General features: G+C 39.5%; 1 protein-coding gene across 5 annotated transcripts; it reads left to right on the plus strand.

Moving 5' to 3' along the window:
* The first annotated feature begins 5889 nt into the window (after positions 1–5889).
* On the plus strand, positions 5890–22055 carry c5h4orf17 (chromosome 5 C4orf17 homolog). 5 transcript variants are annotated; one of them, XM_062982312.1, is made up of 9 exons: positions 5890–5984; positions 8446–8641; positions 9635–9802; positions 10375–10433; positions 11870–12004; positions 14229–14310; positions 14954–15125; positions 21408–21451; positions 21663–22055. In XM_062982312.1, exons 2-9 carry the CDS (start codon positions 8524–8526, stop codon positions 21866–21868), a joined length of 984 nt encoding a protein of 327 aa, XP_062838382.1. In that variant the 5' UTR covers positions 5890–5984; positions 8446–8523; the 3' UTR covers positions 21869–22055. The 5 variants fall into 5 exon arrangements, with proteins under 5 accessions (XP_062838382.1, XP_062838381.1, XP_062838383.1 ...); XM_062982311.1 differs by having other exon boundaries at positions 5956–6050; XM_062982313.1 differs by having other exon boundaries at positions 5967–6263; positions 8446–8635.
* Positions 22056–22672: the final 617 nt, after the last annotated feature.

The raw sequence follows: 22672 nt of genomic DNA on the forward strand, positions 1-22672 counted from the left end.
ACAGCCTCTTTATAGGCTTGTCAAACAAAGAAAACCTTGCCTCAAGTTGTTGGTTGTAACAGACCTTCTGTAAATTGCACTCAAACTAAGAGAAGTTGGCAAGAAAAGAAATGGAGGAATCAAATCCTTCTCTGATGGTCCACTTACATATTTGCATGGAGCTCTTGTTATTCTATATCTGTCTTCCAAGACAGTAACCCCAGGAAGCTCATGAATACAATTAAAAACATATTGTACAATATTCAAAGACAATCCTATTAAAAGCAATGTAAGAAAAGAATAAAAGCATTGAGCCTTAAAAACTGATTTCCTAGCAGCCAATGTGGTGCCAAAAACCAAGCTAATTAAAAAGGTATTAGCCTGAACCATCTTAGCCATTTGCTGAAAGGGATTCCCACTACTAGGGTTTCCAATAAGGTCTAGTGCAACGGTTCTCAACTTGTGGGTCCCCAGGTGTTTTGGCCTACAACTCCCAGAAATCCCAACCAGTTTACCAACGGTTAGGATTTCTGGGAGTTGAAGGCCAAAACATCTGGGGACCCACAGGTTGAGAACCAGTGATCTATCAGTATATAAAACGAACTGCAGAGTTAATTACGTAGCTTGAGAACAGGTTGAGAACCACATCAGCAATTTCTGTTGGAAACTTTGTCCCTTACAAAACTGGCAGGAGTCCCTTACTGTCAGGGATGTTCACTCTTTGATGGTTGGAAAGCTTTTCCTTTTATAGATACTAAACAAGATGCCTGACAATATTATATTTTGGGCAAGAGACCAGATAGAGAGGTATGCATCATGTAATGTATGAATGTGGACAATATATTAATTTTATAGAAAATTACATGGCCAAGTTAACTGAAATTAATACTTTAATTTGGTATTTTGGTAGAACACAAACATGTTAATGGCAATGTCCCAATTGCTGGCCCTCCACATCACAAATGTCAAGTGCCCCTTATTGCTGTTTGAAAACCTGGCAACCCTAATTCCTGCTCACATTAGAGTTTAACTAGGAGGTGAGTTATTAAATGCAAAGTAGAGATGAGTGTGTCATAAATAGTGTCTTTCTTATATGACACTGGTAGTGTCATAAATGCATTTGGAAACCTGTATACAGGGGAATGCCAAGTAATATAAATATCTTCTTGCACCCATCACTATAGCTGTATGAAATAAACAAAAGGAATGCATTCTCCCTCATGTAAGAAAAACAACTAGCCTGATAGTACCAGGTTAATCTAACGTAAAGAATACAAGTGATGGCAAACATGAGGAAAGAACATGCTTTGGCTATTTTTGTTTACTAATTTATTTAATATCAGCTCATTATTAGTATTGTTGTGCTTTTGTATGGAATTGCTGTTCGTTTTGTGTAGTTTCATTCGTGTTGTCTTATTTTCATATTTGGTTCCCGCTAATGAAAATGGGCTGCCTATACAACACGAATTTTTGTTTGGTTACACGAAAATTTTTGTACCATTGGTGGCAATGGAAGGGCTTCCGAGGCTCACCTCCCCTCTTTTTTGGCCTAGAGGGGTGAAAATCGCTACACATGGAGAGCATTTCGATCCTGTTTAGCCCACCAACTTTTGAAATGTTTGGATATTCCCCAGAGTACTATTGTTATTAATAATATTATTATTATTAACACCCATTGGCACACATCAGATGTAATGTGGAGGCATTCCTCTGCCAGGGTCAGCTTAGATTTCCAGAGTAGCTATAGTATGTGTGTGTGTGTGTGTGTGTGTGTGTGTATGTATGTGTGTGTGTGTGTGTGTATGTATGTATGTATATATGTGTATATATATATATAAAATTAACACCCATTTCCACGCACCAGATGTAATGGGAAAGCAGCCCTCTGTCAGTACCTGTTTATTGTTATGGGGTGAAAACAAAAGCAAGCACAATGTCTGTGTGGCTTTCATTTTTGTGTCATCTCTCGTTTCCTACGAAAATGTTATCATTCGTTTTATGTAGATGAACGGTTGAAATGAAACGATAGCACGAAAGAAACGAAGGAAAAAAATTTGCGCACATCTCTAATTATTAGCTAACAATAGAGCCAGCATAATGTGATGGCTTGAATGTTGGACTAATATAATGGGAGACCAGTTCTGACTGGTCATGAAAATCCAGTAGGTGGTCTTGGGCAAGTCACACTCTCTCCACCTCAAAGAAAGTCACTGAATGAAAAGCTATCCACAAATGGTTTAAGCTGGGAGAATGTCTCACCCTCACTTCAGAGTGAGATATTTCCACAGGCCAAAGGGTTTTCTTGCTTACAACGTCACTCTACACATAGAAAGACTTCCAATGCATCGCTGTGAACAGTGTGTGAATTAACCACAGGGTTAGATGATACCATCATTTGAGGGGTGTATTGTGAGTTCTTCATCAAAGCTGCTCTCATCTTCTATTTGAGAAATATTGATTTAACTAACCAATAGTTTCTTCCTTAGTATAACAAATTTCAGGTGGGTTACTTGACTGTAGGGTGATTGACATTTGTTATCTTCAGCAAACCTGAGTAACAGTAACATAGGGCATTAATATATTACTAAAACAATGATTAAGCCTAAAATAGTTTCAACAGTGATGGGATTTGCAAGTTGTGTACCCAATGTGGAACTCATATGAACGTTCAAGCCAGATTCTCCCTGGCTGTTAAAAATATGTGCATATTTAATTTATGTATCTTAAACCCTATATATATGCATGGTATATGTAACTGGGCTAACTTTGATGCCACACAATTTGTGATGTGTGTGCATGAGAGAGAGAGAAAGAAAGACAGAAGTAGTAGTAATGAATCTTTTCCAAGGTTTGTCCAAAATTTACCTATAAAATGTGATTAGTGCCTTGGATAATACCAAACTAAATCCATGAGAAGATTCCCATTTTGCTGACGTGAAATTCACCAGTTGTTATTATTTGTTGCTTTGCTAATGACAAATTATCTTGCACTGCTCCTGATATTCTATAATCTTTTTAATCTTCCATTGTACTGAAAACTCAAATGGTAACTTTACACGTCAGTCCATTACATGGCAACCACTGATGCAACACATCAATTTGTTATTAAGATATGCCATGGAAGTTCCAAGGCTTCCATCTGCTTTTCCCTTCTAGTTAATTATCAGGCTTTCCCCTTATTGGCTCTCAGTCGTCACTTCTGTTCGTTTCTGCCTGTGTCAATAGCTTCATAGTTAATCACAACTTGCAATCTTTGCATAGCCACTTGTTACAGGCACAACTCTTGCTTAATATAATGCAATATAATATAAGATGATATATGTATATTACTGTCATAAAATGTACAAGTACCAGTCTGATTTTGGAGACTGAGCAGGTACAACCCTGGATAATACCTGAATGGGTGACCACCAACAAATACCAGTTGCTGTAGGATATATTTCAGAGGAAACAACTTCTGAATATGCCTCGCCTAAGAAAACCCTGTGAAATGTAAGGTATTGCTGTAAGTTAATAGGAACATACACATACATTTTAGGCAGTCATATGCAATTTGCCTATGAAAACAACATTTTTAATGAAGACAACAATATTACTGGTACAGGTCTTGCTGCTATATCTTCCTGCTATGAGGAAAATTAATCAATGGTGGATGTTCCATTGTTGTTTGCCCTACAAATGAGCCTTCCAGCACTGAGATCCGTTCTGGAAGATGCACTTGAGGACCACAATGGTCCTTCTTCTCCTTCTTTTGCTTTTTCTAGACAGACATGGTAATCAAGACTGTTATCTACAATTTATAAATTTCCTATTTAGGATTACTTGATAAAAGATTAAAGTAACATTATAAATCCAAGGCCTTAGCCAGATCTCCTGTTTCAGCCAGATGTTGTTTAGATCCTCACCTTTGCCATCACAGACCTTTCTGAGACTTTGCCCCTGGATCCTAAGACACTTCCAGGGTCAGTGTATTATTAGACAGAGTGAAGCAACCACTTTAGATGGCAGATAGTAGCAAGGCAGCATTGTGAGTTCCTCAACCATTCCTCTTAAGGCCAAGCCCATTTCCCTCTCAATTCTGTATGTGTCATACAACTTGCCCCGTGGTCTTCCAATCTAGTGCTGGCACTACTGAGTTGCCAATGTTGAGTTTAGTGCCAGTTCAGTTCACTACAAAGAGAGATCTATGGCAACAGATCATGTCCATGTCTTTAGGACTCCAAATCCCTTTCATATCTTAATCCAACTGTAAAAGAGCTCTCCAAGGTTCTGAATCAGTTTTGTGGCTAGAGTTCAGCATCTTAGGCTTCATCTGCACTGCCATATAAAATTCAGATTACCTGCTTTGAACTGGATGATATGGCAGTGTAGATTCATATAATCCAGTTCAATGCAGATAATGAGGATCATCTGCTTTGATGATCTGGAATATATGGAAGTGTAGAAGGGGCCTTAGATAGTTTCTTTAAAATTGTAGACTAAGTCAAAGTAGATATACCATTCAACATGGAAGCTTTTTGTGACCACTGACCATGAAGGAGACAGCTATTTGTCCATTGTCTTCAACAGAAAAATGCCTTGAGCTTGTAGATTGCTATTGATTTATCACCTGGTATCCAACACTGATTCAAACAGATTGCCCTCTCCTGCAGCTTTCATTCGGCTTTCCCACATTTCTCAACAGGGCTTTTTCGGTGGTGGCTCCACGGCTGTGGAACTCCTTGCCAAGGGAGATTAGGGGAGCCCCCTCACTCATGTCTTTTAGGAAGCAGCTGAAGACCTGGATGTGGGACCAAGCTATTGGCCCATCCTAAGATACGGTTGATATAATCTGATGCATTTATTGGATTAATGTGAAATTGAATACAGACTGGCTCTGACTTTTGGCCCAATGCTATTGGCCCTGTTATAATGGTCACACAGTGTTTTACTGTTTTAAATGGGGTATGATATTGGTTTTTAAGTGTGTTTTTACAATCGTTTGTTTTACTATATTTTGTATTATATGTGGCATTAATCTTGCCATTATGTAAGACCGCTCTGGGTCCCCCTGGGGGAGAAGAGTGGTATATATATAAAAAAAACCAAAAAAAAACATGCATGCTCTCAGTGAGGGTGCCTTATTTTTCACGTGCTTCAGACCAAACAATTCCAGACTATCCTGTAAACCACAATCCAGACTGATGTTTCTTCTCATTCATTTGCTCTTCTTAGGACCATAAGACAAACAAGAATGGTTGGGTGCATTTTAGTTGCAGTACTTCTGTGCCAAATACAACTGGATCCATTGCAAGATTGCATACATGTATTTGTTAAAATTTTTGAAAAGAGATAAAGTGCTATCACGTTACTAACATACCATATTTCAGGAACCCAGAGAGCAGGACAGGTAATTCCAGAGAGTAGTACATAGAGTAGAATGGTACTGCATGGTTTCAAATATGGGGAAAATTTCATCCATGGGATGTTGTAAGATATGAAATAGTACCATCTAGTGGCACACTTGACTATACCATCATGCTCTTGATGTTTTCTCTCTTTTATGTTCAGTATTCAAAAGAAAGCCTTTTCCTCCTAAACAGATATGCTGTGTTCCTCTACAAGGAGAATGGAAGCATAAAAAATTAATTTAAAAAGGGAAGAAAAAAAAGGAGGGGGTAAAGTTGGACAAAGTGGTAGGAAAATCCAGAGGGTTAGAAAGCTCTGGATTTTGTTCTTTATTTAGAAACAACTTTATTTTGTGTTATATTTTATATCCCATTTGATCTTTCTGTATAGGCTGCATAGTCATAAAAATAAATATTATTTGCAGTAAGGTGTGAAGACTCTGATAAAGGTTTTTGCTTACTTTACAGTTTTAAATCATTACTCCTTCCAAGATAACAGTGTGCTTTCAGTAGAACAGTATGATGCTAGAAGATGTCATAAACAAAGTAATGCACACAGAACACTGGGAAGAAAAGATTCTTGGGCTCCAAATGTGAATTCCAGACTGTTGCTTTCAGGTTTGTGCTTTGATTCCTGAGATGTTCAGTGGAGCCACAAGACAGTGAAGTTAGAGGGAGCAAAATGTAGGTTGAAGTCTGGCTGTCTCACATTGACTGAGACAGGGGCTGGATATATCATTGTAAAACTGATTTTTGGTTCAATATAAATTATTTGAAACCTAGCAAATCAAGGGTTTCCAGCAAAACAGAAGACAGAGCAACCAACTCTAAAATAATAAAGTTATTATAATACTTGTGTTGTTGGACAAAACATCTCTTCTTACGGCTATACAACAGGTAATAATAATACTACTAATAATATTATAATAACACACTATTTATCTTCTGCCCTATCTCCCCAAGGGGATTCAGGGTGGATCACAGTACACATACACGGCAAACATTCAATGCCGTTTGGATAGACAGAACAGAACAGATAGAAAGGAGGTATATTGTCTTAAAGTCCAGTTTCAATGCCTTGGAGGTTGAGTTCGGATTCAGTCACAGGGGGTGCTGTTGCTCCATTCTCTATGAGCCATCATGATTTCCTCCTTCCATCTTCTTTTTGGTCGTCACATTTCTGGTCTTGTTCTTTATGGTATCGTAAAATATCTCCCCCGCTAATTAGCGATACCTAATTTCTCTACTTACAGCTCTAAGCTGTTTTTGAATTCTTTAGGTAAACAGTGAGCTGGGCTTGACAGTCGAGTGTTCACCCCAACCAGGCTTCGAACTGGCCACCTTTTGGTTGGTAGATCTTATTACTGCTGGTGATTTACTAGCTGTGCTAAAGCCCAGCCCTACTGTCTTTATACTACAGATTTTTGTAAGGATTCCTATACTGTTTTATAGTATATAGTCATGACAGCAAATGTGGGCTTAAAATATAATTTCTGATGGAGATAGCTAAGCATTTCCACCGACAAAGATAGATAGGTCTATGCCCAGTGGTGTTAAAGACATTTAGCACTATGATTGATATACAATATTAGGCTAGATATTTTGCCTTAACTGCAGTGGAAAACATTTCTGTGTGTATATCTTAGCTATGAATCAGTATTAAAGTAAAGTATAAATTTACATGAAGAAAAGTCCTCTTTCTTCCCTAGCATTTTCAGCTAAAAGAATCAGGTAGATCCTTGCACAAGGGAGCTTTTGCCAATCAGAATATAAAACATTGGGCTAGATGAATAATAAATATTTGGCTCAACAGAAGGCAGCCTCTTAGAGTGAGTTTTAGTAGTTTTTAACATATGCCAGGAGATATATTGTGTGCTGGCAAAGTGATTGTGTATTGGGAACTGTCAAACTAAGGGTAACATATGCTCTCCATGATTAATCCATTTCCTTTCCCACACTGAAATGTCCTCAGAGATGTTTCAGCCATTAGATTTGGAAATGAAGCTCATGCTTACCTTTCATTGCCAAATAAAATGATAAATGCAAGATACACAGAAGAGTAAAATCATGTGCAGTGAAAAATATAAACATTTTACCACTTAGGGAGTACCTTTACAAAAGGTTGGATAAACATGTAGTGTTATGTTTGACCATCTATTTTTCTGTAGTTGGCATTCAATTTTTCTTCTTCTTTGAAATGCTGTAGGTTATATCATTTATGCTGTGGTGGCAGCTAGACTAGAGTATCATACTATGTCCTTTGTGGGCTGGCTTTAAGGATGATTCAGAAAGTCCTTATTTAACATTAATCCTTCACTAGCTATACCACTGTCACTGTTTTATAAGCCAATTTGAAGGACTGATTTTTAGATTTAAAAATTTAGTTGGACCTGTTATTTTAAGGATTTTTTTTTTTGCACAAACCTGTTTTCCCTATTACGAGTGAAGTGAGTACAAAGGAGAGGGCCTTTTTTGTGGTAGCCCCAAACCTTTGAAATCAGACCTTTCAGTGATTCAGATCTTCTCTGTATATCTTACTTATTTATACCTATCTCTCCATCATTCTTGGACTACTGGTTTAAATGGTATGTTTGTTTTGCTGCATTTCTATTGAATTTAAATTTGTTGGATTTTTGTTGCATTTGTTTTGTATTTTGCATTATCCTTTATGATGCCTTCACCATAAAAATTACAGGTAGCCTGAAAATAGCTTTCAATACATAAAATGTATTTAATGGTGTCCCATTGTGTACAGTTTTATCTGGTGCTATCTTATAGCATGATGTGGATTTATTTATTATATTTTTCTCAATGTTATTTATAATCTATTTTGTGAGGACATTTCCTTAAGCACAAGTAGGAATCATGTGGCTCTACATTGTCTGGGCTGCAGCTCCCAGCATCTCTAGCCAGCATAACCAACGGCAAAGAAAGCTGGAAATTGCAAGCAACATACAAAGATTGTGTGATTCCCAGCCCTGTAATTGCATGGAAAGGAATGCAAGGTGGGATGCAAACACATTATAAAAGAATATCTTGTGTTCACAGGTCTGACCCTTATTTTCATCTGTGTTACCAGTATAGGCACTTCCTGGTGAAATGTTACTGTTTCCTGTTACACTCAGAGTAACTGCAAAGAAAACAGAAGAGCCTTAAGATGAATATCAATTTCAAAGCCCAACCTGAGCCTGAGCTGACACCTTACGGGAAAGCAACTTACTTCGTTTGCAGGCACACTCCACATCCTAAAACAGTGTGCCACATTAAAGGTAAAGGTAAAAGTGATGTATCCAATTCTTTCGTATATTTTTTTGGGGGGGGGGGAGGGATCCAAAGTAGAACTGATAACATTTTATGCAATATTTGGGGGGGGGGGCATTAACATGCAGGTAGCATTGCATCAGGTAAAGCTGCCCATAATGGTCTCCAGATGTGCAGATGATATACTTCGAAGTCCAGTGATATCAAACCATTTGCTATACCTACCAGAATGAGAACTTGGGAGACTTCATGTAACTTTAATGGTTGCATAGGAGAGGGAATTTCAGCAGCTTCTTACTTGGTGGAATTCCTGCTTCTACCCAAGGATGAAAAGTGGAGAAGTTTTCATTCTGGCTGATCCTTGTTCTCCCATATCACCACCTCTTTTCTCAAATACTGTGAATAACTCAAGATAAAAACAGCAAGATGAGTAAAGGCCACTCCATTTTTAAGAATCCTTATTTGAAACACCGAATGCTCATTGCTGCTAATGAAAGCTGGAGGACTAGATGGACCAATGGACTGACCTCAATATAAGGTAGATTCTTGTATTCCTTTATTTCATCAAGAATCTGATACTATTCAGTGCTTGCGCTTGATACAACAATGGTCTGACTCCTTATAAGATAGCTTTCTGTGTTCCTATAGATTCTGCAACACCGCATAACTAGCATTAACTCTGATTGATCAGTCTTCAAAATTTTCAAACTGACTAACGTCAACTCAAATGCAGTAGTCGGTTCACAAGCTCACTTGCAACTCAAGTGTTAGTTCACAAATACTCTGCATCTACTAAATGAATTCTCAAGACTTATGTATGTGAAATTTCCATGAAGCAGCGTTGTGGTTGGATAGTCAGTTGTTGAAATAAGCATTCTGTCTATACGATTAATCTGTTTTATAAATCAAGTTATGGTTCAACACCCATGTTGGTACAGCATTATTATAAGAAGCCCAACACTACTAGGAGGATATTAAAAGGATGCTTTTTTTTTTTTTTTGCTTAGGATTAAATGATGCCCCAATCTGTGCTGTAAAAGACCGAGGAATCAATGAAGGACACGCCATTTTACCAGGGCCAGCATACAGTCAGCTATACAAGCACACAGGAACAACTGGTGATGCTTCTGTTCCCAGAAACACTCTGCCAAACCTACCCACGCTGAAAACTGAACGTAAGTAAATCATAACTTCTAGCACTAATTCAAAATCACAACTTTACTCTTAGAGAAGAGAGGCATGTGGATAGAATGGTCACATTAAACTCTTACTTCAGTCTTTTTGACTTCTTTGTGCCTACTTTTAAACCCTTGTCTTCCCACTGATTTGGAGTAAAGATCAGTGGCTAGGAATTGTTGGGACAAATTCCACTTTGTTGTCTATCAGTGATCCACAATACAATAGCCAAGAGAGCTTCATAGAGAGAATGTGGCAAAGGACCACTTTGGAAAATTATTTTAAAATCTGACAGAGAATATCCACCATGTATCACCATCTCATCGGCCAAGTTGATTTACCGCCCAAAGTATTTCCTCTTGAGGATTTTCAGTTCCCACACAATGAAAATACTGGATTGTACATTGTTTGTACAAAAATAGTTTTTATATCAACTTTATACTTTGCACTTGAATTGAAGATATTATTTCCACAATAAACACAGCACTGCGTGGATGTTTTTTTTTTATTGTCTCATTTGCTTTCAACCCATTAATACTGCCATGCTAACTCATTTCTTCTTATATTTCAGAATTTATGAGAGATGAGCTCACAAGAAAAATAACAAACACCCCTATGTTAAAGCAAAAGGTAATCTAGGAAAGCTCCACACATATTCATGCAGAAAGTCCCCAGGTTATGGACAAGATAGGTCATGTAGGTTTGTCCTTAGGTTGAATTTGTATATAAGTCTTAACAGGTACATTTTTAAGTGTGACTTCAGCCAAAATGTGGTTTTTAGAAGGTTTTGGATGCCATAGGAAAGGGTAAACACCACTGTAATGTTTGTTTTGCTGTCTGTACCCCTTTTTAGAAGACTCCGTCTCACTTTCTATTCCTGTGATAATTGGATTTTGAAAAATATGAGTTGTTGTGGAATCAAGGGTTGGTGATAAAGCTTCAGTGTAAACACCTTTTCCCCATAATAACTTTTACAAGAGAGAATTTCCCTTCCTTGGGGTAAATTTCTCTCCCTTCCTTTTGTCCCACCCCCATTCATAACTAGAAGTTAAGATGATATAATAATCCCCTGAAGTATAAGGCATATTTCATTTATTATAAGCACAGATATCTCTCAATTATAAAGCGAAATCTATTTATTTTATGTTTGAAAAGGGATCTATTATCATTCCTTCCTCCCCGGTCTCAAAACGGTAATGGTGAAAGAAAGGAAACAATACTACGTATCTCAGCTCCTCCCTCCATGTCGGCGTCATTGTTTCATTTACAAACGGGCAATGGGGGATTCCCATCACAGATTAAACTGGTTGTTTTACAGGTCTCTATGTGGGAAATTGAAAAAAAAGTCAATTATCAATCGACTTAGGAATCATAAGAAAAACCAACACATTAGAAATAACAAAATACCTGGAACTCAAAGTTGAAGCTTGGGTCATGTGATGGGCTCCATAGGTTGTTGATTCTTAAATTTGTAGAAACGCTGATTTTATTGTGTGTGATGAAATTCACAGTTGTTATATTACAAAACTGTATAATACAATTGAAAACTGCCCTGTTATCTTGGTGTACATATTACAATTATAACAAAATGAAACAGTAATTAAAAAACCACCAGTTCAACCCAATATCTACAAAGGTCCAGTAATAGCCATTTATGTAGCAGATGCTTAAAGAGAAGCAACTACAGTAATGTTCCAATTTAGTGTAGAAATCATGTTTTCCTTGGAACAACAGCCACAATTTCAATGAAGGTATGTACTACGGCAGTGCTTCTCACCCTTTGTTTATCCCATAACCTTGTGTTTTCTCAACAACTTGGGGGGGGGGGGATCTAGCATTTATGATGCAACACATCTGGAAGACAACAGGTTGGGATAGGCTAGTCTATAGCATTTTAAACATAAAGATCAGTTCAAGATTGTTGAATACATTAAAAAACAACCATTTAATATAAGAGCAGTTCAAATCTTATTGCATTTCCACAGAAATAAAGTTAGGATAGGAAGTTTTCATTTTGATTTTTGTGTCTATTGGGGATTTCTTTTCTTTTTTTACTTTATCATCAGAGTGATCTTGTGAGGAAACTTCCAGGAGATCGTGCCACGGATCGCCATCTTTCACCTGGCCAGGTGATGCGTTACAGGCCAGAAATCACAGAGAATTTTAATTATGCTCCAACCTACTTGGAATATGAAATACAAGTAAGATACATAGAATCGTAGAGTTGCAAGAGACACAAGGGCCGCCTAGTCCAACACCTTCCCATGTAGGAGTACACATACAATAGGGAATGATTGTTTCATATCACATGCTTTCACTTTGCAAGATTCGATGTAAGTTGCATTGTTTTATTTTCAACTAAACATGCATGGCTTGCTCAGTCAGTCTGGAACCAAATGATCTGAATAAACTGTGAGGAAATTGGCTCACATAGGCAATGACTATTATGTCCCAATGAACAAAAGAGATAGATCTAGAAATTTTGACAGTCCAAGAGTTTGAGTTTGGTGGAACTCATTATCAAACCAAACAATGATTCAAGGCACTTCAAATGTAGAATACATGCTTACATACTCATTCCAAGTATCAGAATAAACTTGGTTGCCACTATCAAACAGGAATGATACATCAGACCATCAAATAAGCAGTTGATATTAGTAGTATCCAAGACAATTTGAGATGTGGCAAAGATTTGGAGAGAATTCAACAGTCATAATTTCAGAACAGCAAATAACCTAGTTCTCATGAATGTGGTCTAAGAATAGATACAAGATCAAAGTCCCAATAATTTTTTTCGGATGGAAATAACTAATTTTATTCTAAACCTGACCCCAATTAATTACAATAAATAAATTATAGTAACACGTTTACAAAGCTGGGAAATGTACGGAAAAGGGTAACCCAAATGAAGTGAATACTGGAAAGTTCAATACCATAAAAAGGTAAAGGTTTTCCCCTGATATTAAGTCTAGTCGTGTCTAACTCTAGGGGTTGGTGCTCATCTCCATTTCTAAGCCGAAGAGCTGGCGCTGTCCATAGACACCTCCAAGGTCATGTGGCCAGCATAACTGCATGGAGCACTGTTATCTTCCCGTCAGAGTGGTCCCTATTGATCTACTCACATTTGCATGTTTTCAAACTGCTAGGTTGCCAGAAGCTGGGGCAAACAGCAGGAGCTCACCCCGCTCCCCGGATTCAAACTGCCAACTTTTCATTCAGCAAGTTCAGCAGCTCCGCGGTTTAACCCACTGCACCATTGGGGCTCCTCAATACCAATCAAAGGCATTTATTTTTTAAAGAATGCATAGATAGAAATAGTGCCACAAGATGTCATTATGGCTACTAATCTAGACTTTTTTGAAAACAGGTTAAATAAATTCATTGAAATATCAAATTCATTAGAAAATTGGCAGAGGTCTATTCCCCTTGTGCTCCACTTAGGATTTTCCAATAGATGGCCAAGGCAGTAAATACTATATTGGAATAGATAGGACTTTGTTTTGAAGCAGTAGAACTCCTATGCTATTCCTGCATATTTCATTTTAAAATATACTTTGGATCTCCGGATGCAGATTTTCTTCCTGTTATGATATTTACATGAAAGAAATACTGGCTGACAACCAGACTAATTCCTATTGTTAGCATCTTGCTGGTTGGATAAACATTTAAGTACATGTCATTACAGAATATTCAGGGGGGATTTTGAAGTCTCTGAACATGCGTTTGAGCTGAAATTAGATGCATAACTTCTGAAATATATGGAGGCACAAGCATTCAACATATATGCCAGTCCTTCAGCAGTTTGTGGGGCAGCTAGAAACTTCTACAGGAAATGCCTTCTGCACATATGGCTTTAAAGGGTTTTCTTTTAGTCTGGGGGGAAATATCACTATCTTTGGCAGAGTTAAATTAAGTGTTTTGCACAACACCATCGAACTCTGTGGAAGAAGAATGCCATGCAAATGAATTTTATCTCCTCTTTATCTATAAATGTATAAAACACCATTATTTCATTGAATGATAATTTATGGGCACATATCCAACACATAAAAGCTGAAATATTGGGACCAGAATGCATCAGAAATACTATACATCATGTATTGTTAAGTAAAACATGTTCAAATCATATCCCCCCCCCCCACACACACATATATAACAAAATATGGTTTAATTCTGGAAATATATATAGCTATGTTGCTCTATTTTAACTGTAATGCTGTGGACCTGTTATATCCATGCACTTTGCACCAGCAGATTCAACCCACCATAGATCAAATAGATCGATCACACACACACACATACACACACATACATACAATTATGGTCCTAACTTGAACTGAAACTTAAAAGAAATAGACTGGTTTTAAAAATAATGCTAGCTATTCCATTGCAATGTCTCCTTTGACCATTCTGTCCTTCATCTAGATACTTGAAAAGCTTCGTGATATTTTGCAGACAGATTCCCTTGCAGAGATCCAAAATTGGCTTTCAAAAGCAAGTATAAAAGGTAAGAAGAAAACTACGCAGACAGAACATGAATCAATGTTTGAATGTGGCATTATTACTCTTTAGAGTTTTTCTACAGATATATCTCAATATGCACACGAATTGCATTTGATTTTCCCCCCCTAACCATTCGTTTTCGTTGCAAAATTTGATGGCTGAATACATTTTTGTTTAGGTGATGGGTCACCTAGTTTTTTGGAGTTTCAATTAACATAGGGGCCTTATGTTTAGAAAGAACCGGATTCGCTTACAGAAATATTAAGGCAAAAATGAACTAAATATGAAGATCTGTGTATCATTTTCTTTCAGAAAGAAAATGTAACCCCGGCAACCAGCTTGTTAAAATTATTGATCTATATCTCAAAATGAGAATTCTTGTTTATGTACAAGTGTTGAAACAGATCTACAGTCAAGACCAGTAGTGTGCTCACTGATTCTGAGCCATTATTTTCTTATTCTGAAAATGTCTTGTCTGTGGATACTTGTGCAGAATATTCTCTCCCACTGAAACAGGATGAAGAATAGCCCTTCCAGGCATACAGATAGCCAATTTATTAATATTATCTCACAATAATATTGTGCTTATGTCAGCTTCAAAGCATCACTTTTAAACAGAAACTGCCTCTTCTTCTGTAATGTTTTAGAGAAAGAGTTTGTGTCAAATTTCATACGCTCTGATGTGACCACACGTGACCTGTTGAATTATCAGCAAAAGGCAGAGAAGGAAAGTGAAGCACAGAATCTGAATGTGCGGTCTCTGATGAAGTCTCAAAAAGGAGTTCAGAAAAGAATACTAGATGAAGACAATCAGCCCAGGTAAATTCAGAGGAATTGTTGTAGGAAGTGGAGCCACCATATGTAAATCTTTGTCCCTTTCGATGTTTTGGACGACAAGTCCCACAATTCTTTATGATTGGGCATGCTGGCTAGGATTGATGGGAACTATAAATGAAAATATATGGATGGCTGAAGCTTGTAACTGATTGTGTTTTTCTGAAGCTTACTCCAGACTCCACCATCCAAGGGGAACAGAGTCTTTGCTTATTATTTTGAGGCCTATACAGGCAACCCCCAAGTTAGATTATGTAGGTTTGTTCTTAAGTTGAATTTGTGAGTAAGTCAGAACAGGTATATCTTTTAGCCTTGGATAGCACAGGGAAGGGTTAACACCCCTGTGGGGTTTGTTTTGCTGTCTGTGCCCGTTCAGAAGATTTCGCCTCACTTTCTGCCCTGTGATAATTAGATTTTGAAAAATTTGGCTTGTTGTGGAAAAATTGATTGGTGAGAAAGCTTCAGTAGAAAGACTTTTCTTCATTATAACACTTTCAGGAGTTAATTTCCCTTCCTTGAGATAAATTTCTCCCACTTCCTGTTGTTTCACTTCCATTCTTAACTAGAAGTCATTTCTAAGTCAGATGTTTGTAACCTGGGGACTGCTTGCAATGCGATTTCACTTGGCAGGCAGAGTAGTAACTTCCATTATTTATTTTACCAGGATCAAACTTTGAAAACACATTTAATTCACCAGCAAGCATTTTTCATCGTTGGCTAGAGATGAAAGTTTTAGTTCCAACAACATCTCAAGGGGCCACATGAGTCACTTTGTTTTAGAGAGTTGCTTATCCCTTGTTAATAAGCCAAGGTTAGTTAATGGAGGTAGGATTGCACATCACAAAGAGCCAGATGTAAACAAACACACTATGGTTTGATAAAATGTCCTTTCCACTCCTTATTTTCTACATTTAGGTCAATATTTATCTCCCACTGTTTCCTAATCAGGTAGTATCAATGTAATATTTAGGTTGATTTAGATTGCTTCCTGTTGGAGCTTTCTGAGCCAGAAGCTGAACTCAAGTGGCAGCTGAGTTCATGCAGAGGTGAGGAGAGGAAGCAAGAAGGCAGCTTTGCTCCTTTGCTTTAGGTAAGGCCTGTCTAAGATTCCTTAAAAACCTGAGACTGTGCACTCTTTTCTTAGATTGCCTACTCTTTTCTTAGATTGCCTTAAAAACCTGTCTGTTGGACTCTTTGCCTTAAAAAACCTGAGTCTGTGCTGATTCTTGAGTGTGGGCTTGCCTCCTGTAATTAAGGCTAGCTGCTCTACTATTGTTTGGAAGGTGAGGAGAGGCTATTGTTTTGAAAGTACTGGCTTCCTGTTGGAGCTTTCTGAGAGCGTCGCTCGCCTAACGGCGCTCGCAAAACCACTCCTACACTAAAACATGTTCTTACAGTACATACAATAAACAAAACAACATTAAAAACACACACACAGGAAGGTGGATAGCAATCTGCCCACAACACACACGATCCTGCTTGGTCACGTCACTCACCAAGAGATGGATCAACAGCAAATACTTGCCACCACATGCACAACTTGCGGCATGTTCACCTTCTTTGCACAACAACTACTCAACTACACCTGCACCAAGTATAAACAGATGACTCTGATGGAGCAGAGGATCCAACAACTCGAGGCCCGCATTAAGACCCTTAAGAACATTCAGGCACTCAAGCTCTTCTTGGACACTGCACAGCACGCTGCTATAGATCTGCAACCTGCATGTCAAGACCCAGGCTGCAGAGCACCAATAACCATGCGCAGAGACCAGAATCTATCTAATATCTTTATTAAAGGAATATATAAAGTCAATAAAAACAGGTGAAGAATAAAGTTCAGAAGTAGACCTTTCAGGAAAGGTCAAATATAGTCCAGGAAATTAATGTCCAATATGAGATATTAGAGTCCAAAGTTATAATCCAATAACCGAAACACACACTCTGCCGAGCAAAGTGTGGGGAAATGACAAGGTCCTTTAGCCCAATAGAGCTTGACAACAAGGCTGGAGAGCAAACTAGATTCTTGGCAAACAAGGCTTGATTCGAGGCAACAAGAAGCAGGAGACGAGAACAAGGTCCGTGGCGAGGTCCGTGGCAAGGTCCGGGGAACAAGGCAGGGTTGGAACAAGAACAAGGTCCTGGAAACAAGGAACAGGAGTAGCGTAGTCCACACACGATCTCACTCCCGAAGCTGACGAATTGACTCCGCAAGGATCTCCTTGCGGGTAAACACCTATATAGGATCTTGTTTTCCCGCCAAGGAACACTTTCCCTGGGGAACAAGAAGTGAAACCCATACTGTGTCCAGATGCATGACTCCTTAAGATTTCCCAAGGGAAACAGGCTTAATCAGCTAATTGTCTGGCAGCAATTCTGGCGCTTCTGCAATTCGCCTCCCTAGCGCCTCTATCTCGATTATAATTATCCCGGCGAGAAAACGGGGGAGATTTCTGCTCAAGGCTTGTTTGGCTGACTTCTTGTGGGCAAACATCTTGCAGGTGCAAGGGCTCCAATTCTGGCTGAAACGGTGGGAAACCCAAGTTTTCCTCTTCATCTGCCACAATAGTACTAGGAACGGGACTACATGGCCCATGAGTCATCACACTGCATCACACCAACACCACCATGATCAGGAATTTTATGGGAAGATCAACTTAAAGGTAGACAACCCTCAGGCTTGGATGGAGGTCACCCATAGAAAGAGACACAGGACCAGGCAGCCTCCGCAGAAGTCCTCTGCTCAGCTGGATTTACACAACAGATTCCAAATTCTTACACCACTAACATACAGTCAGGAAACACATCTTGTGGAGAACCACAGTTACTTAAGATACCATTCAGTGGGCCACCCTTGATCAATGCGCAGGGGATAGCACTAACGGGGACAGTGCATCACCACATTCACACTTATGTAATCATGCAAATGCTCCATCCCCAATCGTAGACCAGGCGCAACAGGAACACACTTAGGAGAGTGATGGTCTCTCAGACGCATCTCAATGTATTGTCATTGATGAATGCACTGGGGATGTTGAGGAGGAGGAGGACAACACTTTACACCTACATGATTCACTTCAACAGGAACACTCTTCAGGGGACATACACACTGTCTTGCACAAAAGGGACCCTGTCAATCCTCAAAGGAAACAGGTCTTGGTAGTAGGTGACTCCCTCCTTAGAGGAACGGAAGCCATCATTTCCAGACCGGATGGGATGGCTCGAGAAATATGCTGCCTCCTGGGGGCAAAAATACACCATATCACTCAGAGGCTCAGCAGGTTCCTAAAGCCCCATCACCCTCCGCCCCTTATGTTGATTCATGTAGGAACCAATGATACCGCTAGGCATACTTTTCAAAAGATCACAAATGATTTTCGAGCCCTTGGAAGAAAGCTAAAACTGTGTAATGTACATGTGATCTTTTCATCCCTCCTCCCCGTTGTAGGACACAGCTCTACAAGGGCCGGAAAAATAGTACAGGTCAATAACTGGCTCAGAAAATGGTGTCAAGAGGAGCATTTTGGCTTCCTTGACCATGGCCTACTCTTCCAGGAGGATGGCCTACTGGCAAGTGATGGGATGCATCTCACACAAGTAGGAAAACATCTTTTTGCACACAGGCTCACAAACCTAATCAGGCACACTTTAAACTAGATCCACTGGGGGAGGGGAACAACAGCCTGGCGAACACTATATCACCCACGACCACAGGGAACCGCCAAAAGGCTAAACGGAGGGCTGCACAAACACAGCAAGGACCAAGTACCGAGAGCACAATAATCCCAAATAAACAGCTCGGGGGAAGGTCACAGGGGCTTACATGTCTTTACACTAATGCACAGAGCATGGGAAATAAGCAAGATGAACTCCAACTTTTAGCACAGCACCACACGTACGATGTCATAGGCATCACTGAAACCTGGTGGGATGACTCCCATTACTGGAATGTAGCCATTGAGGGCTATAACCTCTTTCACAGAAATAGAACAAATGGGAGAGGAGGGGGAGTAGCTTTATATGTCAAAAACAGTTACGTTGCAGAAGAAATGCAAGACTGTAATCTGGGAAACCAGCTTGAAAGTATCTGGATAAGAATCAAGGGAACCAGGACTCAAAAAGATCTCGTTGTGGGTGTCTACTACAGACCTCCGAACCAGGATGAAGAACTTGATGAAGCCTTCTGTCAGCAGCTGACCAAACAGGCACAAAGAAGAGATATAGTAGTCATGGGTGATTTCAACTATCCTGATATCTGCTGGAAAACAAACTCGGCCAAGAGCACAAAGTCCAACAAATTCCTCACTTGCCTTGCAGAAAATTTTATGGTCCAGAAGGTAGAAGAGGCAACAGGATGATCAGCAACTCTTGATCTAATCTTAACAAATGTGGAAGACCTGATCAATACAGTAGAAGTTGTCGGATCCTTAGGGGCAAGTGACCATGTGCTCCTGCAGTTTGCCATACAAAGGAAGGCTGAAACTAAGACAAGTCAAACATGCATTCTGGACTTTAAGAGAGCTGACTTCCAAAAAATGAAGGAAATGCTGAGCGGCATTCCATGGCGCCAATATTAAAAGACAAGGGAGTTAAGGATGGATGGGAGTTTTTTAAAAGTGAAATACTCAAGGCGCAAATGCAAACAGTGCCAACAAAGAAAAAAAAATATGACAAGTGCGAAGAAGCCAGAATGGATGTCCAAAGAACTTCTAACCGGGCTAAGACTCAAAAGAGACATGCACAAGAAGTGGAAAAGGGGAGAAATCACCAAAGAAGAATTCAAATGTATAGCCAACTCCTGTAGGGAAAATGTTCGCAAGGCTAAAGCGCAAAATGAGCTCAGGCTTGCTAGGGACATTAAAAACAACAAAAAAGTTTTTTTTTTTTTGCTTACTTTGGTAGAAAAAGGAAGAACAAGGAGGCGATAGGGCCTCTGGGAGAAGATGGGGTGATGGTGACAGGGAAAAGGCAGAACTGCTTAATGCCTTCTTTGCCTCGGTCTTCTCACAAAAAGAAAGCCATCTTCAACCTCAGCAACATGAAATGGATGAAGGATTAGGGGAAATCCAACCCCAAATAGGGAAACAAGTTGTCCAGGAACACCTGGCCGCCCTAAACGAATTCAAGTCCCCAGGGCCAGATCAGATACATCCAAGAGTATTGAAGGAACTAGCTGAGGTTATTTCAGAACCACTGGCAATTATCTTCGAGAGAACCCAAAGGGTGCTCACCAATGCGTCGTCTTCATCTTGGAAAGAAGTCACGAGTGGAGTGCCGCAGGGTTCCGTCCTGGGCCCGGTTCTGTTTAACATCTTTATTAACGACTTAGACGAAGTGTTAGAAGGCACGATCATCAAGTTTGCAGATGACACCAAACTGGGAGGGATAGCCAACACTCCAGAAGAAAGGAGCAGAATTCAAAACAATCTTAACAGACTAGAGAGATGGGCCAAAACTAACAAAATGAAGTTCAACTGGGATAAATGCAAGATACTTCACTTCGGCAGAAAAAATGGAATGCAAAGATACAGAATGGGGGACGCCTGGCTAGACAGCAGTACATGTGAAAAAGATCTTGGAGTCCTTGTGGACAACAAGTTAAACATGAGCCAGCAATGTGATGTGGTTGCTAAGAAAGCCAATGGGATTTTGGCCTGCATCAATAGGGATATAGCGTCTAGATCCAGGGAAATCATGCTACCCCTCTATTCTGCCTTGGTCAGACCACACCTGGAATACTGTGTCTAATTCTGGGCACCACAGTTGAAGGGAGATATTGACAAGCTGGAATGTGTCCAGAGGAGGGCAACTAAAATGATCAAAGGTCTGGAGAACAAGCCCTATGAGGAGCGGATTAAAGAACTGGGCATGTTTGGCCTGCAGAAGAGAAGGCTAAGAGGAGACATGATAGCCATGTACAAATAAGTGAGGGGAAGTCATAGGGAGGAGGGAGGGAGCTTGTTTTCTGCTGCCCTGCAGACTAGGACATGGAACAATGGCTTCAAACTACAGGAAAGGAGATTCCACCTGAACATCAGGAAGAACTTCCTCACTGTGAGGATGTTCGACAGTGGAACTCTCTGCCCCGGACTGTGGTGGAGGCTCCTTCTTTAGAGGCTTTTAAGCAGAGGCTGGATGGCCATCTGTCGGGGGTGCTTTGAATGCGATTTCCTGCTTCTTGGCAGGGGGTTGGACTGGATGGCCCATGAGGTCTCTTCCAACTCTACTGTTCTGATTCTATGCTAACGCCTTCATTTTTCTCTTTAGGACTTCAACCCAAGGATCAGAACCTCATAAAGATTCAAGAGCAGGTATGTGTTGTACATTGAAACCCCAAGAAAATTGATCTGGAAACTTCTAATAAACTGCTACTTGATAAGCTATGTAATAGCTTTCACAGGACAAATCAAGCTAACTTTTTGGAGGCATGGGAGGTTGTTTTTAGGGGTGGGGTCGCAGTATATTCTAACTCAAGATTCTCTCAGTATATTCCATATCTTAGGTTTCCAAATTTTCTTTCAGAAAGGAGCAGACATAATTCACTCTCGAGTGAGAAAATCAGAATCCCAACGTCAGAAGATGTACCATTAGAGGATCCTTCCACCAGACAATCCACTCGCCAAAGTCTCCCTCAGTCCCGTGCAACACTACAAACCAGCAGTCAGTTGCTGTACAGGAAGTCTCGCGCTAAGCGGCACCTCACTTCAAAAGAAGGAGCTCGTATTTAGAATCTCTGAAAGAAGTGGGCTATTTTCTCCAAGACAACATATTGTACAGCTGTCTTAAGAACACACCTTCAAGCTCCCACTTAAAAATAAAGCTGTTACCTAGGAAGTGTCACCTAAATGCACACACAGGCTTGAAATCTGGAACTGTGTATTAAAATGGTAAACCAATAAACGTATTTTTTCCTCATGTACTAGTGTTCATGATATATGCCCCATTCTTGATATGGAAACAAATCATGGGCATTTCTCCTGAACTTGAGCAGTAGGGCTCTCAACCATAGTATTATAAATACATCAGAAAAATGCAAATTCCAGAATTTTGTAGAATTCCGTGGCAGATATAGTGGGATGAGATCACTGTGACCTATGTTGTATTGCTTTTTGTGTGTGGTTCTTTTAGACCTGTAATATCTACAAATGTTTTGTGACACTCACAAAAAGATCACATTGCTATGCATTAAAGCATTAAAAAATCACCTCCAATTGGCTCTTCTAAGGGAATGCATAGAGTTCCACAATATATGAATGTGCTGCTTTTACCATTTTTCACTGTCCTCCAACTTTAGGGGATAGCAAAAAAGAATGGCTAACATCTTTCTAGTCACCATTGCTTTCAGAGGATTGATATGCATATGAATACATTGTTTTAAATTGGAAGCTAGCCTTCAGTTGGATCCAGTTGTTTCCCAATCTTCAGAAGCAACTTTGAGTTGTTGAATGAAGAGTTACAGTGTCACGGACGGGAGCCTCAATACCTGTATGGAATAGTATACATGGTCCTTTAAATCACAGTCCTTCACTTTA

This window comes from Anolis carolinensis, chromosome 5 (assembly GCF_035594765.1).
Source record: "Anolis carolinensis isolate JA03-04 chromosome 5, rAnoCar3.1.pri, whole genome shotgun sequence".
Lineage (NCBI taxonomy): Eukaryota > Metazoa > Chordata > Lepidosauria > Squamata > Dactyloidae > Anolis > Anolis carolinensis.